The sequence below is a fragment of the Berghia stephanieae genome, chromosome 9 (assembly GCF_034508935.2).
Source record: "Berghia stephanieae isolate SIO BIC M18660-M18661 chromosome 9, UCSD_Bste_1.3, whole genome shotgun sequence".
NCBI classification, from domain to species: Eukaryota; Metazoa; Mollusca; class Gastropoda; order Nudibranchia; family Aeolidiidae; genus Berghia; species Berghia stephanieae.
In genome coordinates this window covers 4,891,149-4,914,928 of record NC_088368.1, presented here as the reverse complement: position 1 = coordinate 4,914,928, position 23,780 = coordinate 4,891,149, and the positions used below count along the sequence as shown (strand labels likewise).

Genomic DNA, 23,780 nt, shown 5'->3' with positions numbered 1-23,780 from the left:
GGGGGGGGGGCATTTCTATAAACAGTCCTGTCTCACTCTAGTGATGACATGAAATTCAGGATATGACATAATGTATTCCATTGATGGATGACCTGGCAGGAGAACTCTGTGTACAGCATTCTAAATATGTAAACTGTTTTCCTTGAAATTCCATCCATAAGGCTGTTCCAATTATTATTATTATTATTATTTATTATTATATTATTATTATTATTATTATTATTATTATTATTATTATTATTATTATTATATTATTATTATTATATTATTATTATTATTATTATTAATATTATTATTATTATCATTATTATTATTATTATTATTATTATTATTATTATTAATATTAATTTTTTTTTTTAATTTTTTTCTAGCGAACAATACTTTGCACACAGCACACATTACATTTACACACCATGCAACTATATCAACACTTCCACAAAACAACACTTAATTACAGAAAACTTTCTTTTTATAATCATCGTTTGAATAAAGTGTTTTAAAGAAATGAAAGACGTCCCCAAGTTCAGTAATTTTAGGAAACTTTTGAAAACATTCCTATTTAAACAGGTTTTTGAGTAGTAATATGATTTGCATTTTGTGTAACCTATTGTTTTTTATACGTGTCGTGCCTTAGAGTGCTTTGGGGATTGTGTGTGCTGTGTCAATTAATTATTTCATTACATTATCTATTTTACAGGTGTCAACAACGTTGAGAGTTATGACCAGTCTTTGAATGATGAACTCCATGAAGACTTTCTTGTTGAAATTGACGTGGATGAAACTGGCCTTGGTGATACAACTTTGAAACGTCTTTCCACAAATCACAACAGACCAGATCAAAGATTTGACTTCAGTGGAACAGACAAGCCACAAGTTGATACGGAATCTCAAAATACTATTATTTTAAAGTTGCAAAATCACACAAAAATCCATACTGCAGAACAGTCATATAAATGTGTGATCTGTGGAAAGGCATATACTCAGAATGCACATTTACAACAACACATCAGAACTCATAGAGGAAAAAAAACATTTCGATGTGTGACCTGTGGAAAGGCATTTTCTCGGAATAGAAATTTACAAAATCACATCAGAACTCATACAGGAGAAAAACCATTTCAATGTGTGACCTGTGGAAGGACATTTACTCTGAATGAATCTTTACAAGATCACATCAGAACTCATACAGGAGAAAAACCATATAAATGTGAGAACTGTGGAAAGGCATTTGCTCATAAGGGAACTTTAAGAGATCACATCAGAACTCATACAGGAGAAAAACGATATAAATGTGAGACTTGTGGAAAGGCATTTACTCAGTTTAGTAGTTTAAGACTTCACATCAGAACTCACACAGGAGAAAAAACATTTAAATGTGAGGCCTGTGGAAAGGCATTTACTCAGAATGGAAATTTACAAGAGCACGTTAAAATTCATACGGGAGAAAAACCATTTAAATGTGAGGCCTGTGGAAAGGCATTTACTCAGAATGGAAATTTACAAGAGCACGTTAAAATTCATACGGGAGAAAAACCATTTAAATGTAAGACCTGTGGAAAGGCATTTACTCAGAATAGAACTTTAAGAGATCACATCAGAACTCATACAGGAGAAAAACCATTTAAATGTGAGACCTGTGGAAAGGCATTTATCCATATTTCAGATTTTCGAGTACACATCAGAACTCATACAGGAGAAAAACCATTTAAATGTGAGACCTGTGGAAAGGCATTTACCCATAATTCAGATTTTCGAGTACACATCAGAACTCATACAGGAGAAAAACCATTTAAATGTAAGACCTGTGGAAAGGCATTTACTCAGAATAGTACTTTAAGAGATCACATCAGAACTCATACAGGAGAAAAACCATTCAAATGTAAGACCTGTGGAAAGGCATTTACTCAGAATAAAACTTTAAAAGATCACATTAGAACTCATACAGGAGAAAAGCCATATAAATGTGTGACTTGTGGAAAGGCATTTACTCAGAATAAAACTTTAAAAGATCACATTAGAACTCATACAGGAGAAAAGCCATATAAATGTGTAACTTGTGGAAAGGCATTTACCATGAAACATGCTTTACAAAGACACATATGTCGACAAACTCCTCACCGTTGTCAGTTATCAGGCCCAGACCATGGTGACCCATGACCTCCATATATCCCAAGTTGTCACTGACCACCTTTACATTTAATGATGCTTAATAAATATGAACATTCATATTTTATATTGCGCATTCCCACCGATTTACTATGCTCTATGGGCGTCACCTGGGTGGTGTCTTTTGACCACCCAAGGTAGGCAGGAGGTCACTCGGTGTGAATTCTTCTTCACTGTTTGTAAGGTATTACATTGTAAACTTTTTATGCACCGTAACCCACGCATGCGCAGTCTCCATTATTTCTCCATTTCCGGTCTCACTGGCCATCCTCCGAACCGTAAGCACACAACGCCGCCAGTCATCATTCTTTATCGTCCTCGCTTGTGTTTGGAAATGGCTCTTGTATTTAAACAAGGATGCGAATTTTCATCGTTTGGAGACTTCAAAACTGCGTTGGAAAAGTATGAGCAATCAACTTTTGCTACGTATTGTATCAAAAACAGTGAAAAAGTGGAGAAAGGCAACCAAAGAAGGCGGTTTTAGTTCCCGAGAAGTTTGTCATTATTCGGGCCCATTACGTATGTAGTCATTTTGGGACTAAACGGGAGACAGGTGGTGAAATTCGACAGCATTCAAGGTAAGTAATATCGTCTTACATTTTACATTTGTTATTTTGGTTTGGGGTTGTCATCCTTTCTATTCATTTATGGTCAGTAGTCGATTAAAAACCGTCATAATGACAATGACAGCACCTCGTCCAGTCTAGGCCTAGGGCTACCGATTCGGTTTATGTATGCTCTGTGTATATCTAGATATCTAGCAGTGTTGGTTTATCCTCCATTCGTTCTCTCATTCTCATGCCTTATTTATAATTTCTCCCTTACTCATCGCTTACTCATACTAGGTACGAATAGGTACTTTGGTAAATTTGGCCCTGCAGCAGGAGCTGATATGATAAGGCAAGGCTGTTAAATGGCCTAGTAGGCCTAGTGGCTGTGACCCGATTTTTGGGTAAAAGTTCCATAGCCATAGATTTTTTTGTTTATCGATGGCTATGTGCGGCTATGTGGTCTAGTGGAATGACACTCGCTTTCGGATCGGAAGGTCCTGGGTTCGAACCTTGCGCTCGGCGCATACTTGAGTCCTTGTAAAAGGCTCTTTACTCACATTCTCTCACCGTACTCAGGTGTAAAATGAGTACCTGGCTGTTAACAGAGTTGTCTTTGTCCGAAAAATTGTAATATCGCCTAACAGGCGTTATGTCCCGTCCTACATGTTAAATGTTGCTGTTGACCAGGGAAAACCTTGTAAAGCGCTTTGAGCACGTTTAGTGGATATTGCGCTATATAAAAGCTCAATTATTATTATTTCGATTATTTATGTATGAATTTCTGAAAGAGGAATTAATTACTCTATCGTTTGGGGTAGTTTATTTTTATATCAATGACGATTTAGTTAGTATATCTCTTGATTGTGAATAGAAGAGGGTATAATTTAGCTTTGGATAATTAAAAACGTAAAACAATTAAAAAATCAGAAATTGGTAAATCAAAATTTCATGACGTTACGTGCATTCAACAACTTTTGAATAAAATTAAATTCATGGCTAAGCTGTATACTGCAATGTTCTAACAGACCGAGCTACTCAATCAATGCAGGGTGGACGGGGGTGAGAGGGTGGTCAGAAAAAATCTTGGTCGCTTTACACGTGAAGTGAGTGCTCTACCAACTGAGGTACAGGGATTCCCATTTTATAATGTAACCCCTGTAGCCTACAATTTTATTGGATTATGTTTTTATTTATAGTTTGATTTTTGGTCTTTTTTTTAGAACCTCAAAAGTGGGCTGTGAAGCTGGATTTGTCATAAATTATGACGACAGGAAAGACTGTCTGTTCATTAAAAAGATGAACTCAACACACAACCACCCCAATTCCATTGACACCTTTATGAAGGAGCCCAAGAGTAAAGCTCTTAATGAGAGTCAAAAGGATGCATTAAAGGTAAGCTTGTATCTTTATATGTCAATATTTTCTTCCATCTTATTACAGTTCTAGTTGTCTGATTGGAAAATTATGACGTACGCAAAGATAACTCACATCATTTCATGACATTTCTAATGCAGCCATTGTTCATTTCTGTAGATATTTCTATTTTTGGTTTATTGAAGAGGGTAAAAGTCCTGTCAATGATTCTGAACTGACCAGCAATTACAAAAATCGCAATAGATTTGAGAAATCTGTCAATTGTCATGATCATTTTATAGTATGTGATGGACTGTTGTGAAATTTATACATTTTCTGCGTGTTAATCAGATTTTTATCAAGCGTAAATCTGATGTGGTTTTAGATGATTGATTTATTGCTGTATTTATCCATCCTGTTAATACAGTTAAAATCTGTATTGGTCCAACGATTAAGCAACTGTAATTCCCTCAACACCAGAGATGTGCAGTAGGCAGTTTTGAATTACAAGTCTTTTTTGTTTCCTCCCTGTTTTTGGATATTTGGCTTCCAAAGAGAATTTTTTCCTTTAGAATTCGATCATACCACATTGTATTTTTTATTTTGTTTATTTATTTGTTTTTATTTACAAAATGTTTTTTTGTTTTTAAAAATTATTCTTATTTATTTTGTTGATTGATTTTTTAAATTTCCAAATGACAGGAGGTTGTGGGACTGAATCCCAGTAATGCTGGACTGCGTCAGCTCATTAATTCAAAATATAACAAGGCCCTCACATTGAGTGACGTTCGTAATCTGAAACACCACTGTGAGTATGTTTATGAATTTATACACAACCCCTGGATTACGACATCGTCCCGGACGGGAACATTGTCGTCATCCAGGTGTGTCGTTATTCCTAAGTAAAAAGTATAAACCATTATTTCCATTTGCTGAGTGATGCATGATTGTCCTTAATGCCAAAGCAGAAGTCGTGTCAGACATTTTACTCTGATATAAGCTCAGGTCTGGTGGTGTGCCTGTGAAAATATCACCATGTCTTTTGTCATCTTCTGGTACCCGATGTCAAAATTGACATAATACAATTGATGATCTCAAGTGAAGGAGGTGGGAGAGGGAGCAAATGAGTCTAGATTATAATTGTACAGTTATAGGTCTGTTTAAAAAGATATTATAACTTCTCACTGATAAGGAAGAAGGCCGCAATGATTTAACGACTCTCTCTTTCTTTCTCCTTCCCTCTCTCTTTCTTTCTCTCTCCTTTTTTTTTTTGTTTTGTTTCTCTCTTTCTATATTTCCCTTATTAATAGATCTCTCAACCATTCTTCTATCAATCTTCTTTATAAACATAATTTGGTTATAGAGAGATCTGTTACTACTATGAAAAATATTTAACTTAGTTTACTCTTTTAACTTTTGGTGTGACAATGTTTTACAATTTTAATTTATTAAAAGATATTTGTAAGATCCGTGACCACTGGACTTTCAGACCTTTTGACTGAAAGTTAGTTTTAAATCTCTTGAATAGAAAGTTCTTTTAAGAAAAGGACAGTTCAGCAAGTGTTTTCAATAAGTAAGTTATATCTCTACTGTTAAAAGGTGTACACTAGAAGTAGTTATATACCGTGATATACCAAAAAAGATTAAGGTTATGATTTTGTTTGAGAGTTAGACCAATGGAACGATGCATTTTCCTCCTTTTTGACATATTGCCATTATCATCATTGGTGTATGAATTAATACTACTGTTAATTCTTACTGTTTGACATTATTTTTTATTTCATAGGCACATACAAGAAAAATAGGAGCGGTTTTCCCTTATACCAATTAATGGTAGAGGACACCAGTGGAAAGGGTGGAGCTGTCCACTATGCTTTCCTTCGGGAAGAAACCACGGAGAAGATTATCAGGATGCTAAAGATCTTCAGGTCGTTTGTTGAAGACATGTCAAAGACTCTTGTCTACATGACAGACAAGTGCAAAATGGAAATGGCGGCATGCAAGTCCGTCTTCACCAATGCCAACTGGCCTGCTGTGCCATTTCCATGTGTTGAAGGCAATGCGATTAAAACTCGCTAGCCTTCAACTTCCTGGTGAGGAAAAGTCCTATGTGAGAGGAGTGTGTCACAGTCTAGTCACAACAACTTGCGAGGTTAAATTCCAGAAGTTGTTGAAGAAGGTGAGTCTGTCCTGCTCATTTGGTGTATCATTTTCCAGACTCCTGTGGTGTTTGAATTTCATTAGTATTCCTCCATCTTTTATATTCTTATTTTTCTTCTTTGATTGCTACTATGTAGCTACATGCATCTTAGTAAAACTACAGCAATATAGCAATACTTGGCAGTTGACATCGTCGTTTGATGTAAAAACTTCCAGCCAGATAGGCAGCGTTGTTTATGACTAGCGTCATCTCTTACTCATAGCTAATGAGTTCCCTTTGTTACCAACCAATGTTTATCAACCTATCGCTGTTGCCCTCACATTCATATAAAAACATTTTTTCTATTAACGATTCTGACATGGTTGGGTTGTTTTATGGCAGGTGCTGGTCAGCATAACTATATAGTTTTCCAGTCCCGGGTGATGTCATTATCCTGGGTCTGCACTGTAATTCACGATTTAAAAAGACGTTCATCTTGTTAAATATTTCATGTCTTTCAAAATTAAATTTATATAGCTAAATAACAAATGGCCGAGATTCAAGTGTCAGAAGTTACTATCTTGTTTTGTTTTTATTTTGTTAAAATGCTCTACTTACTCAGTACACCTCAGGGAATTATTCTAAAGGAATGCTTTCTTGATACGTTTTCATTCTATTTTATATTGATCAGGATGAGGTTTCGACAAAAGGTGCCTGGGTGGGGTTCCTGACCTCCCATAGTGGGCAGGGGGGTACATACTGTGTCTTCTATCCCCTTATAACTGTTTTCCAACATGCTTTCTGTCTTTGTCTTGGAATGAGATTACTTGGTTTTGCCCTGGCCCTGGCCGGAGTCCTAGCTCGGAGGGAAACAGTCAAATGCATAGTTAATGTTTTGGGAGATGATGTTTTTTTCCTTGTAAATCATCTCTCTGTTATGTATTATTATAATTGGTATTTTCAATGTATAATGTAAGCATTTGAGTGTATTCCTCTTTGTTGGATTTTGTGCTTGTGTCCGGATGAGACTTATAGGTGATCTCAAACTAAGTACATTGGTGGTATGCTCTTGGAATCTACATCTGATCCCTATTTGTTCCCAGTTCCCCTACGTCTTACTTTTTCTTGGGTGCTTTAATTGTAATTCTATAACTTTTTACTATCCCATTTTCTTCCTTTTTACTGGCACTGATATAACCTTAATGTGTTGCAAGCGCCGTAAAACCCTTAAAACAAAACAAAACAAAACAAAAGGTGCTGTATAAATATACATATTATTATTACTCATATGTACATTTTATAAATGGTTTTTCATAATGGATTGTTTTTTATATATTTTTTTTGTTTCAGGTCCATCAGCGATGCCCCACTTTCTTCAGTTACCTCACAGATTGCTGGCTGTCTGGTGACATCTTACATTCTTGGCCAGCGTGTAAGAGAGCTGGTGTGCCCAATTTCTGCAATGATACCAATAATAAATGTGAAGGGGAGCATCAGTGGCTGAAGTCAATCCTTTCAAGTACGACAGGTCTGGCAGTAGCCGTGGATCGGTTGGTATACCACCAAGATGTTCATCAGGAGGCCCTGCGGCAGAACGCGTATGATGCAGCCCTTACACGGGTTACGTACCGTCATGCTGATCCACGGCTTCTGGTACTCTGCAATGAATTTGTAGAGCATGGAGTCAAAATGATGTTGAAAAATCATCAATGCGTGACAGATTATATCATTGGCTCTTCTGGAGGTGACATTTATCAGGTTACAAAGGGCAGTGACACGGGAAAAGTGTCGAGTGTTCATGACCGTTTGTTTTGTCACTGCCCTTTTTTTAAACAAATGACACTTCCGTGTGTCCATATTGCCTCTGTTATTATCCACTTCGGGGTTCCACACACCAATGCCTTCTTACCTGGGAACAAGTGGCTGAGGAGTAGCAGCAGCATGCCAAATAGAGTTGTATCTACTGTTCAGCCATCTGTTTCCATTAGGAAGGTCTTGGCTCCTGAAGTGAGACACCAGCGTACAGAGGCTGTTATTGGTCCTCTGAGGGAGGCCATAAAGTGTTGTGGTACTGGCCAGTTCAGTGAACGAATTGCAATTTTAGAAAAAAGTCTCGCATTGTGGGAGAGTGCTTGGAAGGCTGTAGTTTTTGATGCTGATGTGGTTGGTTGTCATGATGTGGATGTTGTTATTCCTGGAAGTGGTAGTAATGTTCCTGGCAGTAGTGTTGTAGATGTTGTTGTTCTTGGAGATGGTGATGTTGATGCTGTTGTTCATGAAGGTGGTGATGACGATGTTGTTCCTGTTAGTCGTGATGTTATAGGCCCTGGCAGTAGTGTTGTAGATGTTGTTGTTCTTGGAGATAGTGATGTTGATGCTGTTGTTCATGAAGGTGGTGATGACGATGTTGTTCCTGTTAGTCGTGATGTTATAGGCCCTGGCAGTAGTGTTGTAGATGTTGTTGTTCTTGGAGATAGTGATGTTGATGCTGTTGTTCATGAAGGTGGTGATGACGGTGTTGTTCCTGGAGGTAGTGATGTTGTTGCTGCTGGAGGTAGTTCTGTCGATAGTGTTGTTCATGAAGGTAGTGCTGTCGATGGCGTTGCTGCTGGAGGTAGTGATGTTGATGGTGTTGCTGCTGGAGGTAGTGATGTTGATGGTGTTGCTGCTAGAGCTAGTGATGTTGATGGTGTTGCTGCTGGAGGTAGTGATGTTGATGGTGTTGCTGCTGGAGCTAGTGATGTTGATGGTGTTGCTGCTGGAGGTAGTGATGTTGATGGTGTTGCTGCTGGAGGTAGTGATGTTGATGGTGTTGCTGCTGGAGGTAGTGATGTTGATGGTGTTGCTGCTGGAGGTAGTGATGTTGATGGTGTTGCTGCTGGAGGTAGTGATGTTGATGGTGTTGCTGCTGGAGGTAGTGATGTTGATTGTGTTGCTGCTGGAGCTAGTGATGTTGATGGTGTTGCTGCTAGAGCTAGTGATGTTGATGGTGTTGCTGCTAGAGCTAGTGATGTTGATGGTGTTGCTGCTAGAGCTAGTGATGTTGATGGTGTTGCTGCTGGTGCTAATGATGTTGAAGGTGCTACTGCTGGAAGTAGTGATGTTGATGTTGCTGCTGGTGGTATTGTTCAAAGTACTTTGGAGTCTGCAAGGGAGTTTACCTTACGGCTACCTAGTATCAGACATCGTGGTCGACCCCGCCTGCTGAAAACGAAGTCTGCTAAGAGGTGTCGAAGGGTATTCATCCGGGATGATGTTTGTTACATATGTATGGAGGAGGAGGTGGAGAGTGAGAGATGCGATGGTGGTGTTATGTCTTGGACAGGTTGTTCTAGATGTCCTAGGTGGTATCATGATGTTTGTATTGCTGACCGGGGACTCACTGCACTTGATCCTTACATTTGCCATTACTGTTGACTCAGTCGCTGACCAGTTGAATATGATTCTTTCCTCCCCTGCTTGACACTGTAGCAATGACTATCTTTGTGAGATTCTTCGACCTTGATTTAGGTGTTGAAATGAAGTGAATTAAAGGCAAAATATTGGACACCAGAGATTTTGTGTTAAAAAATCAATTACTATTTACTATGCTGTTTATCGATGAATATGACTGAAAGTTGGCATACAATTGGGAAAGAGGTCATTTTTGGATTATGTTAAGTGACAAAGCTTGTGCAATTACCAGATGACATTTAAAAATAGATTTTTACTCTTTGGAGTAAAATATTTCTAAAACTGCCAAGAGGAGAGATATGGCTTTCAATACAAAGACTGGCCCACTTAGCACGAATTAAATTTTACCAAAGAGAAAATTGAATAGGCTATGATAAATATCACTGAGACAAAAATAGATGGAGATAGGGCTTTGCTTTAAGAGAAGTATTTCCGTCAAAAGGGTAGGAATTGTTCTCTTCCTTTAATTTTACAACTAACTCAGACCTGGGCTCTCAAATAATTGGGATTTTTTTGGTACCCTAAAATGACCTCATTATAATTAAGTATAGGAAAGTGACATGATTTGGAATCATTTTCATCCGGATAAGTGGGTGGTTGGATGGGAGCATCACCCTTGAATCATATACCTATGATGTTCGCATGGGTGTACGATCCGATAGTGATGTTTCTTCTTCTCTTTACTAGCCTATCCCGCTTCTTTGGTTTGTGATTGTATTTTTGACAGGGGATATTTTGTTTCCTGTAAATCCTCTGCCTGTTTGTTCTTGGTTATTTATAATTTAGCTTATGATATCTTTAGGTTATGATTTTGATTGACATTTGTACTATTTTTGTTAGATTGCTTGTTTTTTTGTTTCAGCGGTCTCTCATATAACCTCAATTGTGTTGGAAGAGACCTAAAGCAACAAACAAACAAAAAAAAAACATCCGGATAAAGTGAAAATGCTACTATATGATATTCTATTGTTTTTAATTTGTTTTGTACCCAGCGGAGGTGCATAAACGCCACCAAAATGTTTTTTCTTTCCTCTGACAGATCTAAACTATGATCTATTTAATCAGTAGTCTTTATGTGTTTTGACAATTTTAAATAAACCATGCCTTTTAATGTAATAAAGTATATTAGAACTTTTGCTTGTGTTCAATGACCCATATTGTTCTTGCTTCTCCACTTTATTTTCCTTGCAAGCATTTGACGTCCCATGGTGAGTGGGTCAGGGGTGTGATTGTTGCTGTCTCTATTTCCAGATTTCATTGTTTTCCTTTTGGGGGGGTGGGGGTCTCCTTATTACTTATTGAATTGTCGGGCAATTGGGTGGGGTCATTGACCTGCCATAGTGGGCAGATCACCTGTTTTCTATCCCCCTACTTTTTTTATGAGTTGCTAGCTCGAATCTTGGCCAGGTGTACGACTCTATTTATACAGGCAAATACGCATGGGGACCCCAGTGTGGACCAGAGTCACAATCACAATATAGACAAATAGATGAGGGGCACCATATTATAACGGTTGAAACTAATCTCATTGTCAACTGAGAGGGCGAACATTTCCCCTAAGCAAATTTACTGGCTTTGAGCGGCTTGATGTGTGATGGATATATCATAGTGTATGGTCAAAATATCTTAAACTAATTCCCCTTTGTTTACTTTTTCTTGGGTACTTTAAATAAAAGTTTTATTGTAATTCTAAAACTTTACTATCCCCTTTTCTTCCTTTGTACTGGTGCTGATGTGACCCCTTTTTAAAGGTTGAAACTGTTGCCCAAATGAATAAGTAGAGGATCCTGACCTTCCATAGTGGGCAGGGAGGTACAAACTGTGTCTTCTATCCCCTTATGTCTGTTTTATACACCTCCAGCGGAGGTATATAAAAACGCCACCTTGATAAATACGCAGATGATACATACAACATACCTAATTTTTTAATCAGAACATCAAGCGAAAATATACATGTCAATAATATCAACTACCCTAGAAGCATGGAATCTGAAAGTGAATCAATCCAAAACAATATACAAACATCAACAGAAAATTTTAATGAATGGAAAAGTGTACGTAAACTAGGCAATTTGATCAACGAAAATGAAGACATCAGAAAACGAAAGCAGCTGGCCACTAATTCATTCAACCAACTCCAAAATTTATGGAATAGAAATAACATTATCAGTGAGAATAAACAGTACAGATTTACGAGGCATTATTCCGATATTGACATATATAATTGTGGAACCTGGGGCCTCACAAAAAAGAACTTAGAAAGTCTCGATTCATACCACTGCAAACAATTACGCCGCGTAATCGGAATCTATTGGCCAGAGACAATGACAAATACTGATTTCTATGAAAAAACTAGGGTCCAACGCCTGAGTACAATATTAAAAGAACAGCGATGGAGACTATTTGGTCACATCTGACGTCGAGAAGTTAACACCCCAGCCCAAACTGCAATGACAATATTTCCTTCATGGCATCAAATATGTAGGGAGACCACCAACATCAATAGTAACTACCCTGAACCAGGATCCCTCTACATATCAGAAATTTCTGGATTCAGATGAGGCAGAATTAATCCCCGAAGAACTAAGAACTGCTGCAGTGACCTCCGTACTAAAGTCACAACAAGATCTTGACAGCATCAAAACTTCTGCTCAGGACCGCGACCAATGGAAACAATTAACAAATTGGATGGAGAGAGCTGCTATAATCATCGACCATGACTGAATCACACTATTCTCAGCAAGCGTCATTCAGACTGCGAAGCTTACTACTACTACTACTACTACTACTACTACTACTACTACTACTACTACTACTACTACTACTACTACTAGTACTACTACTACTACTACTACTACTACTACAACTACTACTACTACTACTACTACTAAAATTACCATGTTACATATCATTCATTAATTCATCGTTATATGCATTAGCACAGATTTATACACTGCCATGAACTAAATGATGACAATATGAAGCTAATTTAAAAACAAAATAAACATCAAATATAATAAAATATACAGCAGTACAAGCAAAGCTATAAAAATCGGACATGAAAGTAGAATAGATTTGTAATAATTGGGAGGGATTGCACACATAGCCAAAACGGGTTGATAAAAAGTAAACATAGAAAATGGCATTTGAATGTATTATGAAATAATAAATAATGTAAATACAACACCATGTACACGTGCATAAAAAAGGAAGATTTAAACTTTCACAAATCAATCAAGGGTTGTTCTAGAGTTTTTAAAATGCTTCTATATGACGACAAATTGAATAAATAAACACATGACAAAAGATCAACGGTGAAAATACAAAGTGAAAGAAGACTGGGGATGTAGGAGCTTTCGGTAGGCCTGCCCCCCCCCCTCTCTCTCTCTCTCTCTCTCTCTCTCTCTCTCTCTCTCTCTCTCTCTCTCTCTCTCTCTCTCTCTCTCTCTATTATGACATGATGATGGTAGCCATACTTGAGTTTTTATTAACTAAGAGTGCGTCAACATTTGATTGGGTATAAAAGGTAATTTAAATGTACGACTAATTTATTAAAATGCGAAATAAGACTGGGAGAAAGCGAAGGAATTTGAAATGCTCAAGCTGCAGGCTACCTAAATACAAAGCATCTCCAAACAGGGTTGCTAGTTTGGCCTTCTGGTGGCCAAATTTGAGAAATTTGGCCTTTTCCCAAGCCATTTGGTTTGGCCACTTGGCCTCCTGTGACCAACTTTTTGGCCTCCTCTGACTTTCCCCGTTATATCGTTTTACTTTGCTACCGGTAAAACTTATTTTATTTGGCAATCTAAATATCTAAATGCAACACGTGCTAACGCCCCAGATTTCATTTGCTAATGCTTCTATATATAGAATCTCTACTATCACGCAATCGCGCCCAAAAGGCCCATATTTGTTTTCAAAAAGCAATGCTGTATAGATTTCCAAGTTACGAAAGAAATGATTAATTTGTTTACAGCTGCCATGTACAACCAGAACGAATAGTGTTCTTCGGGATCGAGCACATTTACTTGTAGTAGTGAAGAAAATGCTGAGCAATAATGGATTCTTGGTTCGTTGAAACGGGCCTGTTGAATTCAGTTTAATTTGTAAAAAGGTTACTTTTGTTGAGGAGTTCTCCCGGTGTGTAGACCTCTAGAATGAACTTTTTATTTCCATCGTGATAATTCGGTTGTATTTGCCATTTTTTCTGAGTCTCAAGTCAATTATTCGCTATTTTCTCGTTGCGCTGATTACAACTCAAATATGTGACCTATGATGTTGTTTAAGTTTAAAAGGAAAAATTCAACGATATCAACAAATGCACAGAATCTAGTGACAAATTGCAATGGCGAAATGGTGTTTTGATTAAGGTGAGTACAGCGAATGTTCCTTTAAATTAATTTTCTTTTTTCTTCTTCAAAAATGGGGGAAATAAATTGTTTAACAAATCTAAAGAGTTTTCGCGAGGCTAGGGTGGGTTTGGTGGTATTTGGCCTCCTGCCGAGGAATCTGGCCTCCTGCTATAGCTAGTTTGGCCTCTTACTCAAAAATGATCTGGCAACCCTGTCTCCAAACTCCAATCTCAATTTCTAATTTCTCATGGAAGAAACCCAAGCGCTCGTGCAAAGTCTATAACTATAACTATAACTATAGGTAAACAAACAAAAAACCCAACATTGCTTTATTGTTTTGAGAAAAATAATGTCAGAATGTTGTGGAAGCCAAAATTATAGTTTAATACTATGGAGTGTCTAAGTACACGGTAACTTTAGGCAGTTTAGTGAGCAGCTGCAGTGGGAGTGGGAGTTAAATTGTGATCCAACTCGCCCATAAGTGCTATAAGTTATAAGTAAGCTGTGACTAGAAATTACCGTTCGCTTTTACTAAAAGTTTTAGGGGGGTTCAATTAAAGATGCATAACTTCGTTGTAAAGAGGAATATCGTAGATATTTTGGTATCATCATTTTCGTTACTAACCGGGCACCTAGACTCAGCAAAAACGTACAGGGTAACATTTATACAGGGTAACCTTGAATCAAACCCTATCACTGACAAGAAATATTGAGCTGATCGCTGCAGTTGAAAAGTCTCGCAAGTGACAGAAAATCATCGCAGAGGAATTTGCCATACCAGCCGATTCAGTCTCAATGATTTACAAGAAGCGTGACCATTACAGGGATCTCTACTTCTCTGGTCAATTCGATGCGAACAAGCAAAGTCAGCAGAAAGCGCAACATGAAGGGCGATACTTATTCTAGATTGGCTTGCTTTGTTCACATGCATTTTTGCTCATTTGGTTACACTCCAGTTAAGTTGATTTTCGGTTAAGTTCATTATTTTTTTTCGGTTCCCCCAGGCATCGCCATATCCGGAGTCTACTATAACTATAGCCTTATATTACAGAGAATAAGGAAAAATAGAGTTCATTATTATTTTGCAGAGCATTTGAGAATAAGGGGTCAAGTTTATTTCCTCAAGCATTCAGAGAAATAGAGATCGTTCTTGATACTGTTAATTATAGTACATTGGTACATATTTTCATTTTCGGCAAAGATCCAAGTGAGGCCATGGTTTATGGCTAAGACTAGATACAGAGGTACATTTCTTCTATCATCTACTTCTGTTCCTCCTTTTATCTAAGACTGTCGTCTTTTTTTACCCCGGCACTTAAATGACCCAAACTGTTGCAAGTGCTGTTAGTCTTCTGAAAAACTTGTTTTGCACAATTGGACAACTAGCTAGATATTTAGATCAAAACTCTATTCAAACACTTGTTTCATCCTTTATGTTTTCTAGGATTGATTAATGCAATGCTTTAATGTATAATATTCCCAACTATCTGCTATCTAAAGCGTTAAGAGCCTCATTGTTTAGGATACTGTGCACTCTATAAGAGTCTTTTATTATTATTATTATTATTATTATTATTATTATTATTATTATTATTATTATTATTATTATTATCAAACAGGCTCCCCAATGCGTACAGAATCATGCTGCCAAAATAATTATGAAAAACAGGAAGAATGATCATGTTATACCGCTGTTTTGGACACTACACTGATTGCCTGTTGAGCAGAGTTATATACAAAATTGCAGTTATGTGTATTAAATATCTAACCAAACGACACCATCCTATCTATCAGATCTTTTGTGTCGTTATGATCATCCTCAATCCCTAAAATTTAGAAATCAACTCCTTCTTTGTGTACCTAAAAAGGCTCAAAAACATTTTCTGACAGGGCATTTTCTCATGCCGCCCCAAATGTGTGGAATTCACTGTTAGAAGTAGAGTATTTTTGTCTGAAATGACATTCTAAAAGTGCCATAAAACACACCTGATGAACTCTTCTTTGTCTTAATAATGTTATGAATGGAACTGTGTGTATGTATATAGTCCATAATATCTGAGAAGTGTAATTGTTGTATGTAGCACGTATGATTTCCCCTCCTGTCAATGTGTGCCTAGAGCTGGAGCAGCGCAGGATTGGTGCTATATAAATATATTATATTATTATTAAAGCACTATCAGAGTAGCATAAAAGAAACGAGCACTGATTAACATCTTACTTATAGTTTCAAACATTTTTGTTATTTTTATTTATTTTTTTTTTCAGTGTCTTTTCTTACATCCTTGAGAGAGAGGTAAAGATGGAAGGGTCCTGTAAAAGTGAACCAGACAAACATGAGAGGCTATCACTTAAAGATTTAACATGTTCTAAGACATCACATTCAAATGTCGGATTAGATGGTGTTGTAGTGACAGAAAATTCTGTACCATCATTTACTGACACCGTTGAAGATTTTATAGAAACTAAAACATCACCAGAAACCTTATGCCAGTCTTCCGATGTTGATATTAAACTTGAATCGGTAGAAGTTGGAAATCTACCAGAGTCTCATCCACAGTCCATGCAAGTCAATGTTAAACTAGAAGATGAAGGCATCAACGCAGAGAATTCGTCCCGCCCTTTTTTACAAATAAGTGATTTCAATATTAAACTTGAAGCTGTAGACATTAAGGTCGAAAATTCTTCTTACAATTTTTCACAATTCACTGATGTCAATGTTAAACTTGAAGATGGCATCAAGGCCAAGAACTCGCCCTACACTTTTACACAATTTAATGATGTCAATGTTAAACTGGAAGATGAAGACTCACAGAGCACTGGTGCCAGTGATAAAATTAAACTTGAAGACACAGTAACAACAGAGTTTACTTCTGTGACGTCTTTAGTGGGAACATTATGTCAGGTGAGATGATATCATATTCTCATGATGGTGATGATGATGATGTTGATGGCTGTAGTGATGATGATGAGGAGTCTATCAATTTCAGTGTTAATAAAAAGAATGGATCTCTTTGTCATTTTTCTCTGTATTCGTCAGTCTGTGACCAATTATTTTATGTTGCTTTAAAACAGGTCACATGTTTTGAAAATTTGAAATGTTCGAATGGACCTGACACGGAGCAGTTAAATATTATACTCACTTCAAGACCAATGTTATGATTAATCCCAATACACTCAAGAATATCTGGCAAGGTACTGTGTCAGTCCCTCTTTGTTTACAAAGTTTGGTGTACATTGTGCCCACAGGGTGACACTATAAGTAGCTGACCTGAATCAGGTCTAAATAATCTGTAGCTTCGTGGTATCTTTTCACTTTATTCTCTTCCTTTTTCAGGAACCCTGTTTTGTTGACAAAGGAGACAAAAGTTGTAAAACAATTTGTGAGGGGCCAGTCTCTTCCAGTGGTTTGGGGTCGGAGGTCACGTCTACAGTCTTGAAGACTGTATTAGGTATTTTAATGAAGAGTTTGAATATTTGTCTAGTTTTGAAATGCGGGACCTTTCTAAAGGATAATGTACATTGCTGCCTGATTTGTTCTAATTTGCCGGATAGGAGACTATTTCAACCCTTCCCCCCTCCCCCCCCCCAACCCTAGGATGACCATTTCAATCCTTTAATCCCCATCCCCCTCCAACCCCCCCCCCCCCCCCCCCTTCCTTAACACCCTTAGAGTAGTAGTAGTTTCGTATGGCTACAACTCCACGTTGTTTCGCTTCACCCAATCCTCGAAAGCACTGTCCGCCTCATGAACCATTTGGTAGCTGCCTGGGGGTGCTGTTGCGGGGCACTTCAAAATGATGGCGTCCATGTCTTGGCAAGGGTCATCGCATGCTGGGCATTTTGGAGATGATGCATAACCCCATCGATGCAAGTCTGAGGCTGTTCTACCATGCCTAGATCTTATTCTGTTGCATGTTGACCATTACCCTTAGAGTACACTTACGCAATTGACCATGTCATTGTGATATGGGGAGGGGGTGGTGGTGAGGTGGTCGAGTGGTTAAGGTAGGCATTGCACTGTGACCGGAACAGTACCGGGTTCGAGCCCTGCTTCAGTTAAGCAATGGGCCATGTCAATGTGATATAATGAGAGGAGGGAGGGGGGGGGGGGCATTTCTCACTCTAGTGATGACATGAAATTCAGGATATGACATAATGTATTCCATTGATGGGTGACCTGGCAGGAGAACTCTGTGTACAGCATTCTAAATATGTAAACTGTTTTCTTTGAAATTCCATCCATATGGCTGTTCCAACTTTTATCATTATTATTATTAATATTATTATTATTATTATTTTTTTTTTTTTTTTTTTAATTTTTGTAGCGAACTATACTTTGCACACAGCACACATTACATTTACACACCATGCAACTATATCAACACTTCCACAAAACAACACTTATTAATTACAGAAAACTTTCTTTTTATAATCATCGTTTGAATAAAGAGTTTTAAAGAAATGAAAGACGTCCCCAAGTTCGGTAATTTTAGGAAACTTTTGAAAACATTCCTATTTAAATGGGTTTTTGAGTAGTAATAGGATTTGCATTTTGTGTAACCTATTGTTTGTTATACGTGTCGTGCCTTGAGTGCTTTGGGGATTCTGTGTGCTGTGTCAATTAATTATTTCATTACATTATCTATTTTACAGATGTCAGCAACGTTGACAGTTATGACCAGTCTTTGAATGATGGACTCCATGAAGACTTTCATGTTGAAATTGACGTGGATGAAACTACAGACAGTTGTGTGGAATGGCACAAGCCTGACCTTGGTTTCCAGAACAATCATGATACAACTTTGAAAGGTCTTTCCACAAATCACAACAGACCAGATCAAAGATTTGACTTCAGTGGAACAGACGAGCCACAAGTTGATACGGAATCTCAAAATACTATTATTTTGAAGTTGCAAAATCACACAAAAATCCATACTTCAAAACAGTCATGTAAATGTGTGATCTGTGGAAAGGCATATACTCAGAATGCACATTTACAACAACACATCAGAACTCATACTGGAGAAAAAACATTTAAATGTGAGACCTGTGGAAAGGCATATACTCAGAATGCACATTTACAAGTACACATCAGAACTCATACTGGAGAAAAACCATTTAAATGTGAGACCTGTGGAAAGGCATTTACTCGGAATGCACATTTACAACAACACATCAGAACTCATAGAGGAGAAAAAACATTTCGATGTGTGACCTGTGGAAAAGCATACACTCGGATTGTAAATTTAAAACAACACATCAGAACTCATACTGGAGAAAAACCATTTAAATGTGAGACCTGTGGAAAGGCATTTCCTCACAATATAGCTTTACAAAATCACATCAGATCTCATACTGGAGAAAAACCATTTAAATGTGAGACCTGTGGAAAGGCATACACTCGGATTGTAAATTTAAAACAACACATCAGAACTCATACTGGAGAAAAACCATTTAAATGTGAGACCTGTGGAAAATCATTTCATCGCAATAGAGCTTTACAAAATCACATTAGAACTCATACAGGAGAAAAACCTTATAAATGTGAGACTTGTGGAAAGGCATTTACTCAGAATCGTCATTTACAAGGTCACATTAGAACTCATACAGGAGAAAAACCTTATAAATGCGAGACGTGTGGAAAGGCATTTACTCTGAATGGTTATTTACAAGTTCACATTAGAACTCATGCAGGAGAAAGACCTTATAAATGCGAGACGTGTGGAAAGGCATTTACTCTGAATGGTTATTTACAAGTTCACATTAGAACTCATACAGGAGAAAAACCTTATAAATGTGTGATCTGTGGAAAGGCATACACTCGGATTGTAAATTTAAAACGACACATCAGAACTCATACTGGAGAAAAACCATTTAAATGTGAGGCGTGTGGAAAGGCATTTACTCTGAATGGTCATTTACAAGCTCACATCAGAAGACATACAGGAGAAAAACCATTTAAATGTGTGACCTGTGGAAAGGCATTTACTCATAAGGGAACTTTACAAGGTCACGTTAGAAGTCATACGGGAGAAAAACCATTTCAGTGTGAGACCTGTGGAAAGGCATTTACTCATAAGGGAACTTTACAAGGTCACGTTAGAAGTCATACGGGAGAAAAACCATTTCAGTGTGAGACCTGTGGAAAGGCATTTACTCTGAAAAGTACTTTAAGAGATCACATCAGAACTCATACAGGAGAAAAACCATTTAAATGTGAGACCTGTGGAAAGGCATTTACTCAGAGTGGAACGTTACAAGATCACATCAGAACTCATACAGGAGGAAAAACACATAAATGTCTGATCTGTGGAAAAGCATTTATTTGGAAACCACTTTTACTACGACACACCAGAACTCATTCGGGTGAAAAGCCATATAAATGTGTAACTTGTGGAAAGGCATTTACCGTGAAGCATGCTTTACACAGACACATATGTCGACAAACTCCTCACCGTTGTCAGTCATCAGGCCCAGACCATGGTGACCCATGACCTCCATATATCCCAAGTTGTCACTGACCACCTTTACATTCATATATACCCCTTGATGATGTTAAATAAATATGTACATTTAAATAACTTAAAGGTCATTATCCATGTGCCTATGTGTTTAATGTGTTTGTTTATATAAGAAGAAGATAAAACTAAACTGACAAAGTGACGACAAACATTCGACGTTTCTCATTCCTGAGGTAAAAAAAAATAATAAATGTACATTTATATAGAACATTGCCACATATTTACCATGCTCTATGGCGTCACCTGGGTGGTGTCTTTTGACCGCCCATGGTAGGCATGAGGTCACCTTCTCCTTCTTCTTCTTCTTGAAACCTCCAATATTGTCGAGGATCACTCCACTGTTTGTAAGGTATTACATTGTAAACTTGTTAAAACGCTGCACATAATACTAATAAAAAAAATACATAGATTAAAAAGATTCTTTCTCCTCATATCTCTTTTCTGAATTGCTTTCAGTCTTTTTCTTGTAATGAGATTACTTGGTTTTGTCCTGGCCCTTGATTGACAGAGAGGGAAACAGTCAAATGTATAGTGTATTGTATGTGTAAATTTCTCTGTGTGGTAGAGTAATATATTTTGTTTTTTTGAATGTTATGTATTGTAAGCATTTATATTGTGTGATTCTTGTTAGTCGAATCCTTGGCTGGTGTCTAGATAAGAATTTTAGGTTATCTCAAACTAATTACATTGATGGTGAGCTCTTGGAATCTACAGTGGACTCCGGATAAGATGATGCCCAGTGTAACGGGGAAAAATCGACTTAAACCGAAATATATAACCAAATGAGGAAAAATGTGCGTGAACAAAGCAAGCCAATCTAGAATATATATGGGCCTTCATGTTACGCTTTCTGCTGACAATGCTTTGCCGCATTGAATTGACCAGAGAAGTAGTGGTCATACATAAATCATCGAGACTGAATTGGCTAGTGTGCCAAATTGCTTTGCGATGATTTTCTGTCGCTTGCCGTACTTTTCAACTGCATCGATCAGTTCAGTCTTTCTTTTCAGTCATCAATAGTATTGTCAACCTTCTGTTTGCCATTTCAGTTGTAGATTTGACTTGAATTCTTGATAAAATGGATACCTACTTTAAGACGGTCATTAGATAGAATGGCCTGGGATTAGAAAAAAATCAAAAAATCTTGACTTGAAGTTGCACAATGTAAAACGGATAAATGAAAGCTATTTGATACTGCCTATGTGCATCGAGCACGGATGTCGGGCAAAGCATCTACATCACGTCGGTGTGCGCCAATCTTCGCTATTATTTTTAACCAATGAAAATTCTTACTGATAGCTTTTTTAACCAATGGAAATACCTGTTTATATGTGATTTTATTTTTTTTTACTAATGTTATACAGGAAGAAGGGGGAGATACCAAGAAAAAAAATCGACTTAAGCCATGTCGACGTATCCAGAGTGCACTGTACATCTGTTCCCTATTTGAACCAATTCACACTTGTCCTAATTTTTCTTTTCTTTATTAAAATTATAGAAAATTTTGACTACCCCACTTTTGTCCTTTTTACTGACGTTGAAATGACCTAAATGTGACCTCAATAAGTGATAATATAAAACTTTCCACTTGTGTAAAACCTCCGATATTAAAGGAGAGAGAGAGGAAGGGGGGGGGGGGGGGGAGTAAAAATTGGATACAGAGAGATTTGTTTGTTTTTAAGGGTTTTACGGCGCTTGAAACCCATTATGGTCATATCAGCACCAGTCAAAAGGAAGAAAATGGGATTGTAAAAAGTTCTAGAATTAGACAATTGAAGCACTCAAGAAAAAGTTAGACACAGGGGAATTAGTTTAAATAGGGAACAGATGTGTACTTAGTTTGATCACCAAAATGTCTCATCCAGACACAAGCACAGGCCCCCACGAAGAATATATGTAGAAGAAAATATAATATTACAATACTCAATAGAGAAATTATATATATATATATTATATAAATATATATATATATATATATATATATATATATTATATATATATATATATATATATATATATATATATATATATATATGCGTATATAAATCGCGGTTTTTTGCATAAAAATATTTCAAAATTTTGCAAAGAAAATTATGAATTTTGCAGATTTCTAAATTTCTAACCTAACAACCAATTACATGCAACCAAAGTAAAAAAATATCCCACGGAATTACGCAATTTCAAACTTAAAAAATGGGAAATTTTGCCAGAAATTATGCTGATTTGGAAATACGGTAGGCACAAAGTTGGGAAAACAAAATTACAATAAAAAAGTGCTGTCAATGAAATTGTTATTATATAAAGAAAAATCAAAGCTTTCAGGGTTGCGTGGCTCAAACGTCTCCTTCGATCACTTAAAATCATATTGTACAGAGAAAAACTCCTTTCAACATCGGCAGAGCTGATGGTTGAAAACATATAACGGCGTGCACAAGCTGTGCGTGAGGGAAGGCAGTTACTTGCCATGAATCCCAAATCAAGCAAAAGAATTTGTCAAAAATTTGCAAAACATGAAGTTTTGCGGTTGCAATGCAAATCAGAAAATTTGACCTAATTTTGCGGCCGTAAGCTGTGCTAAAAACCGAGTGGCAATATATATATATATATAGAGAAAGAGAGAGCACACGCCGCGTCTTTCACCTTTACATTGTGACCCAAAACCTTTCACCTAATTAAGAGCCGGTTCTTAAGGTGAAGCAAGAACAAAACAAACAAACAAAGTTCCTCCTTAATAAAAATCCCCAAACCTTCCTTCACCGAAATAAGAAACTCTTCGCGAAGGTGAAGATACCTACCTATTATAATGATAATAATAATAATAATAATTTAAATACAATAATAATAATAATAATAACTAATAATAGAATATAGAACAACAACAACAATGTTAGTAAATATGTATAACGCTTTTATTTATCTCAAAAGATAATTTTTTAAGTCTTTACTTGGTAAACATTTCAAGTATAATTATAACAACTGGAACAATGGCAACAAAATATAAAAATAATAATTAAAAAAAACAATAATGTATATAATTTTCTACATAAAATCTAATTTAAATATCAGTATCAGTAAGCCCTGTTAGGCTTTTCACCGACATAGGAATTAAATACGGGTACTATATATTATACATAAAAATTGACGTGTCTCACAGTTTCATTAAATATGAATATTACAATTATATTGCATACTTGATACATTTTAGATATAAATATATATATATATGATTGTGACAAAATGAAAA

General features: G+C 36.8%; 3 protein-coding genes across 6 annotated transcripts in view; 2 read left to right on the top strand and 1 right to left on the bottom strand.

The window, feature by feature from the left end:
- The window catches only part of LOC144980295 (uncharacterized), a 28,531-nt gene extending 7,935 nt beyond the window's left edge, over positions 1-20,596 (top strand). Inside the window, exons 4-14 of the mRNA XM_078927939.1 lie at positions 698-2,156; positions 2,694-2,744; positions 3,938-4,109; positions 4,773-4,878; positions 5,857-6,069; positions 11,525-11,529; positions 12,205-12,322; positions 14,211-14,316; positions 16,281-16,917; positions 17,350-17,464; positions 18,669-20,596. Of these exons, the coding sequence (XP_078784065.1) occupies positions 698-2,156; positions 2,694-2,744; positions 3,938-4,109; positions 4,773-4,878; positions 5,857-6,069; positions 11,525-11,529; positions 12,205-12,322; positions 14,211-14,316; positions 16,281-16,917; positions 17,350-17,464; positions 18,669-20,509 (4,823 nt within the window). The 3' untranslated portion in view covers positions 20,510-20,596. The remainder of the gene's footprint in view (positions 1-697; positions 2,157-2,693; positions 2,745-3,937; positions 4,110-4,772; positions 4,879-5,856; positions 6,070-11,524; positions 11,530-12,204; positions 12,323-14,210; positions 14,317-16,280; positions 16,918-17,349; positions 17,465-18,668) is intronic.
- Positions 5,857-10,798, top strand: LOC144979537 (uncharacterized). The gene is made up of 2 exons (XM_078926248.1): positions 5,857-6,249; positions 7,561-10,798. The coding sequence occupies exons 1-2, from the start codon at positions 6,088-6,090 to the stop codon at positions 9,625-9,627; spliced, it is 2,229 nt and encodes a 742-aa protein (XP_078782374.1). The 5' UTR covers positions 5,857-6,087; the 3' UTR covers positions 9,628-10,798.
- Positions 20,597-23,427: 2,831 nt separating the features above from the next.
- Positions 23,428-23,780, bottom strand: part of LOC144979544 (uncharacterized) — a 7,976-nt gene continuing 7,623 nt past the window's right edge. For all 4 annotated transcript variants that reach the window (XM_078926258.1, XM_078926259.1, XM_078926256.1 and 1 more), the window contains one exon: positions 23,428-23,780. This exon is cut by the window's right edge. The gene's annotated coding sequence lies outside the window, so the exon portion shown is untranslated.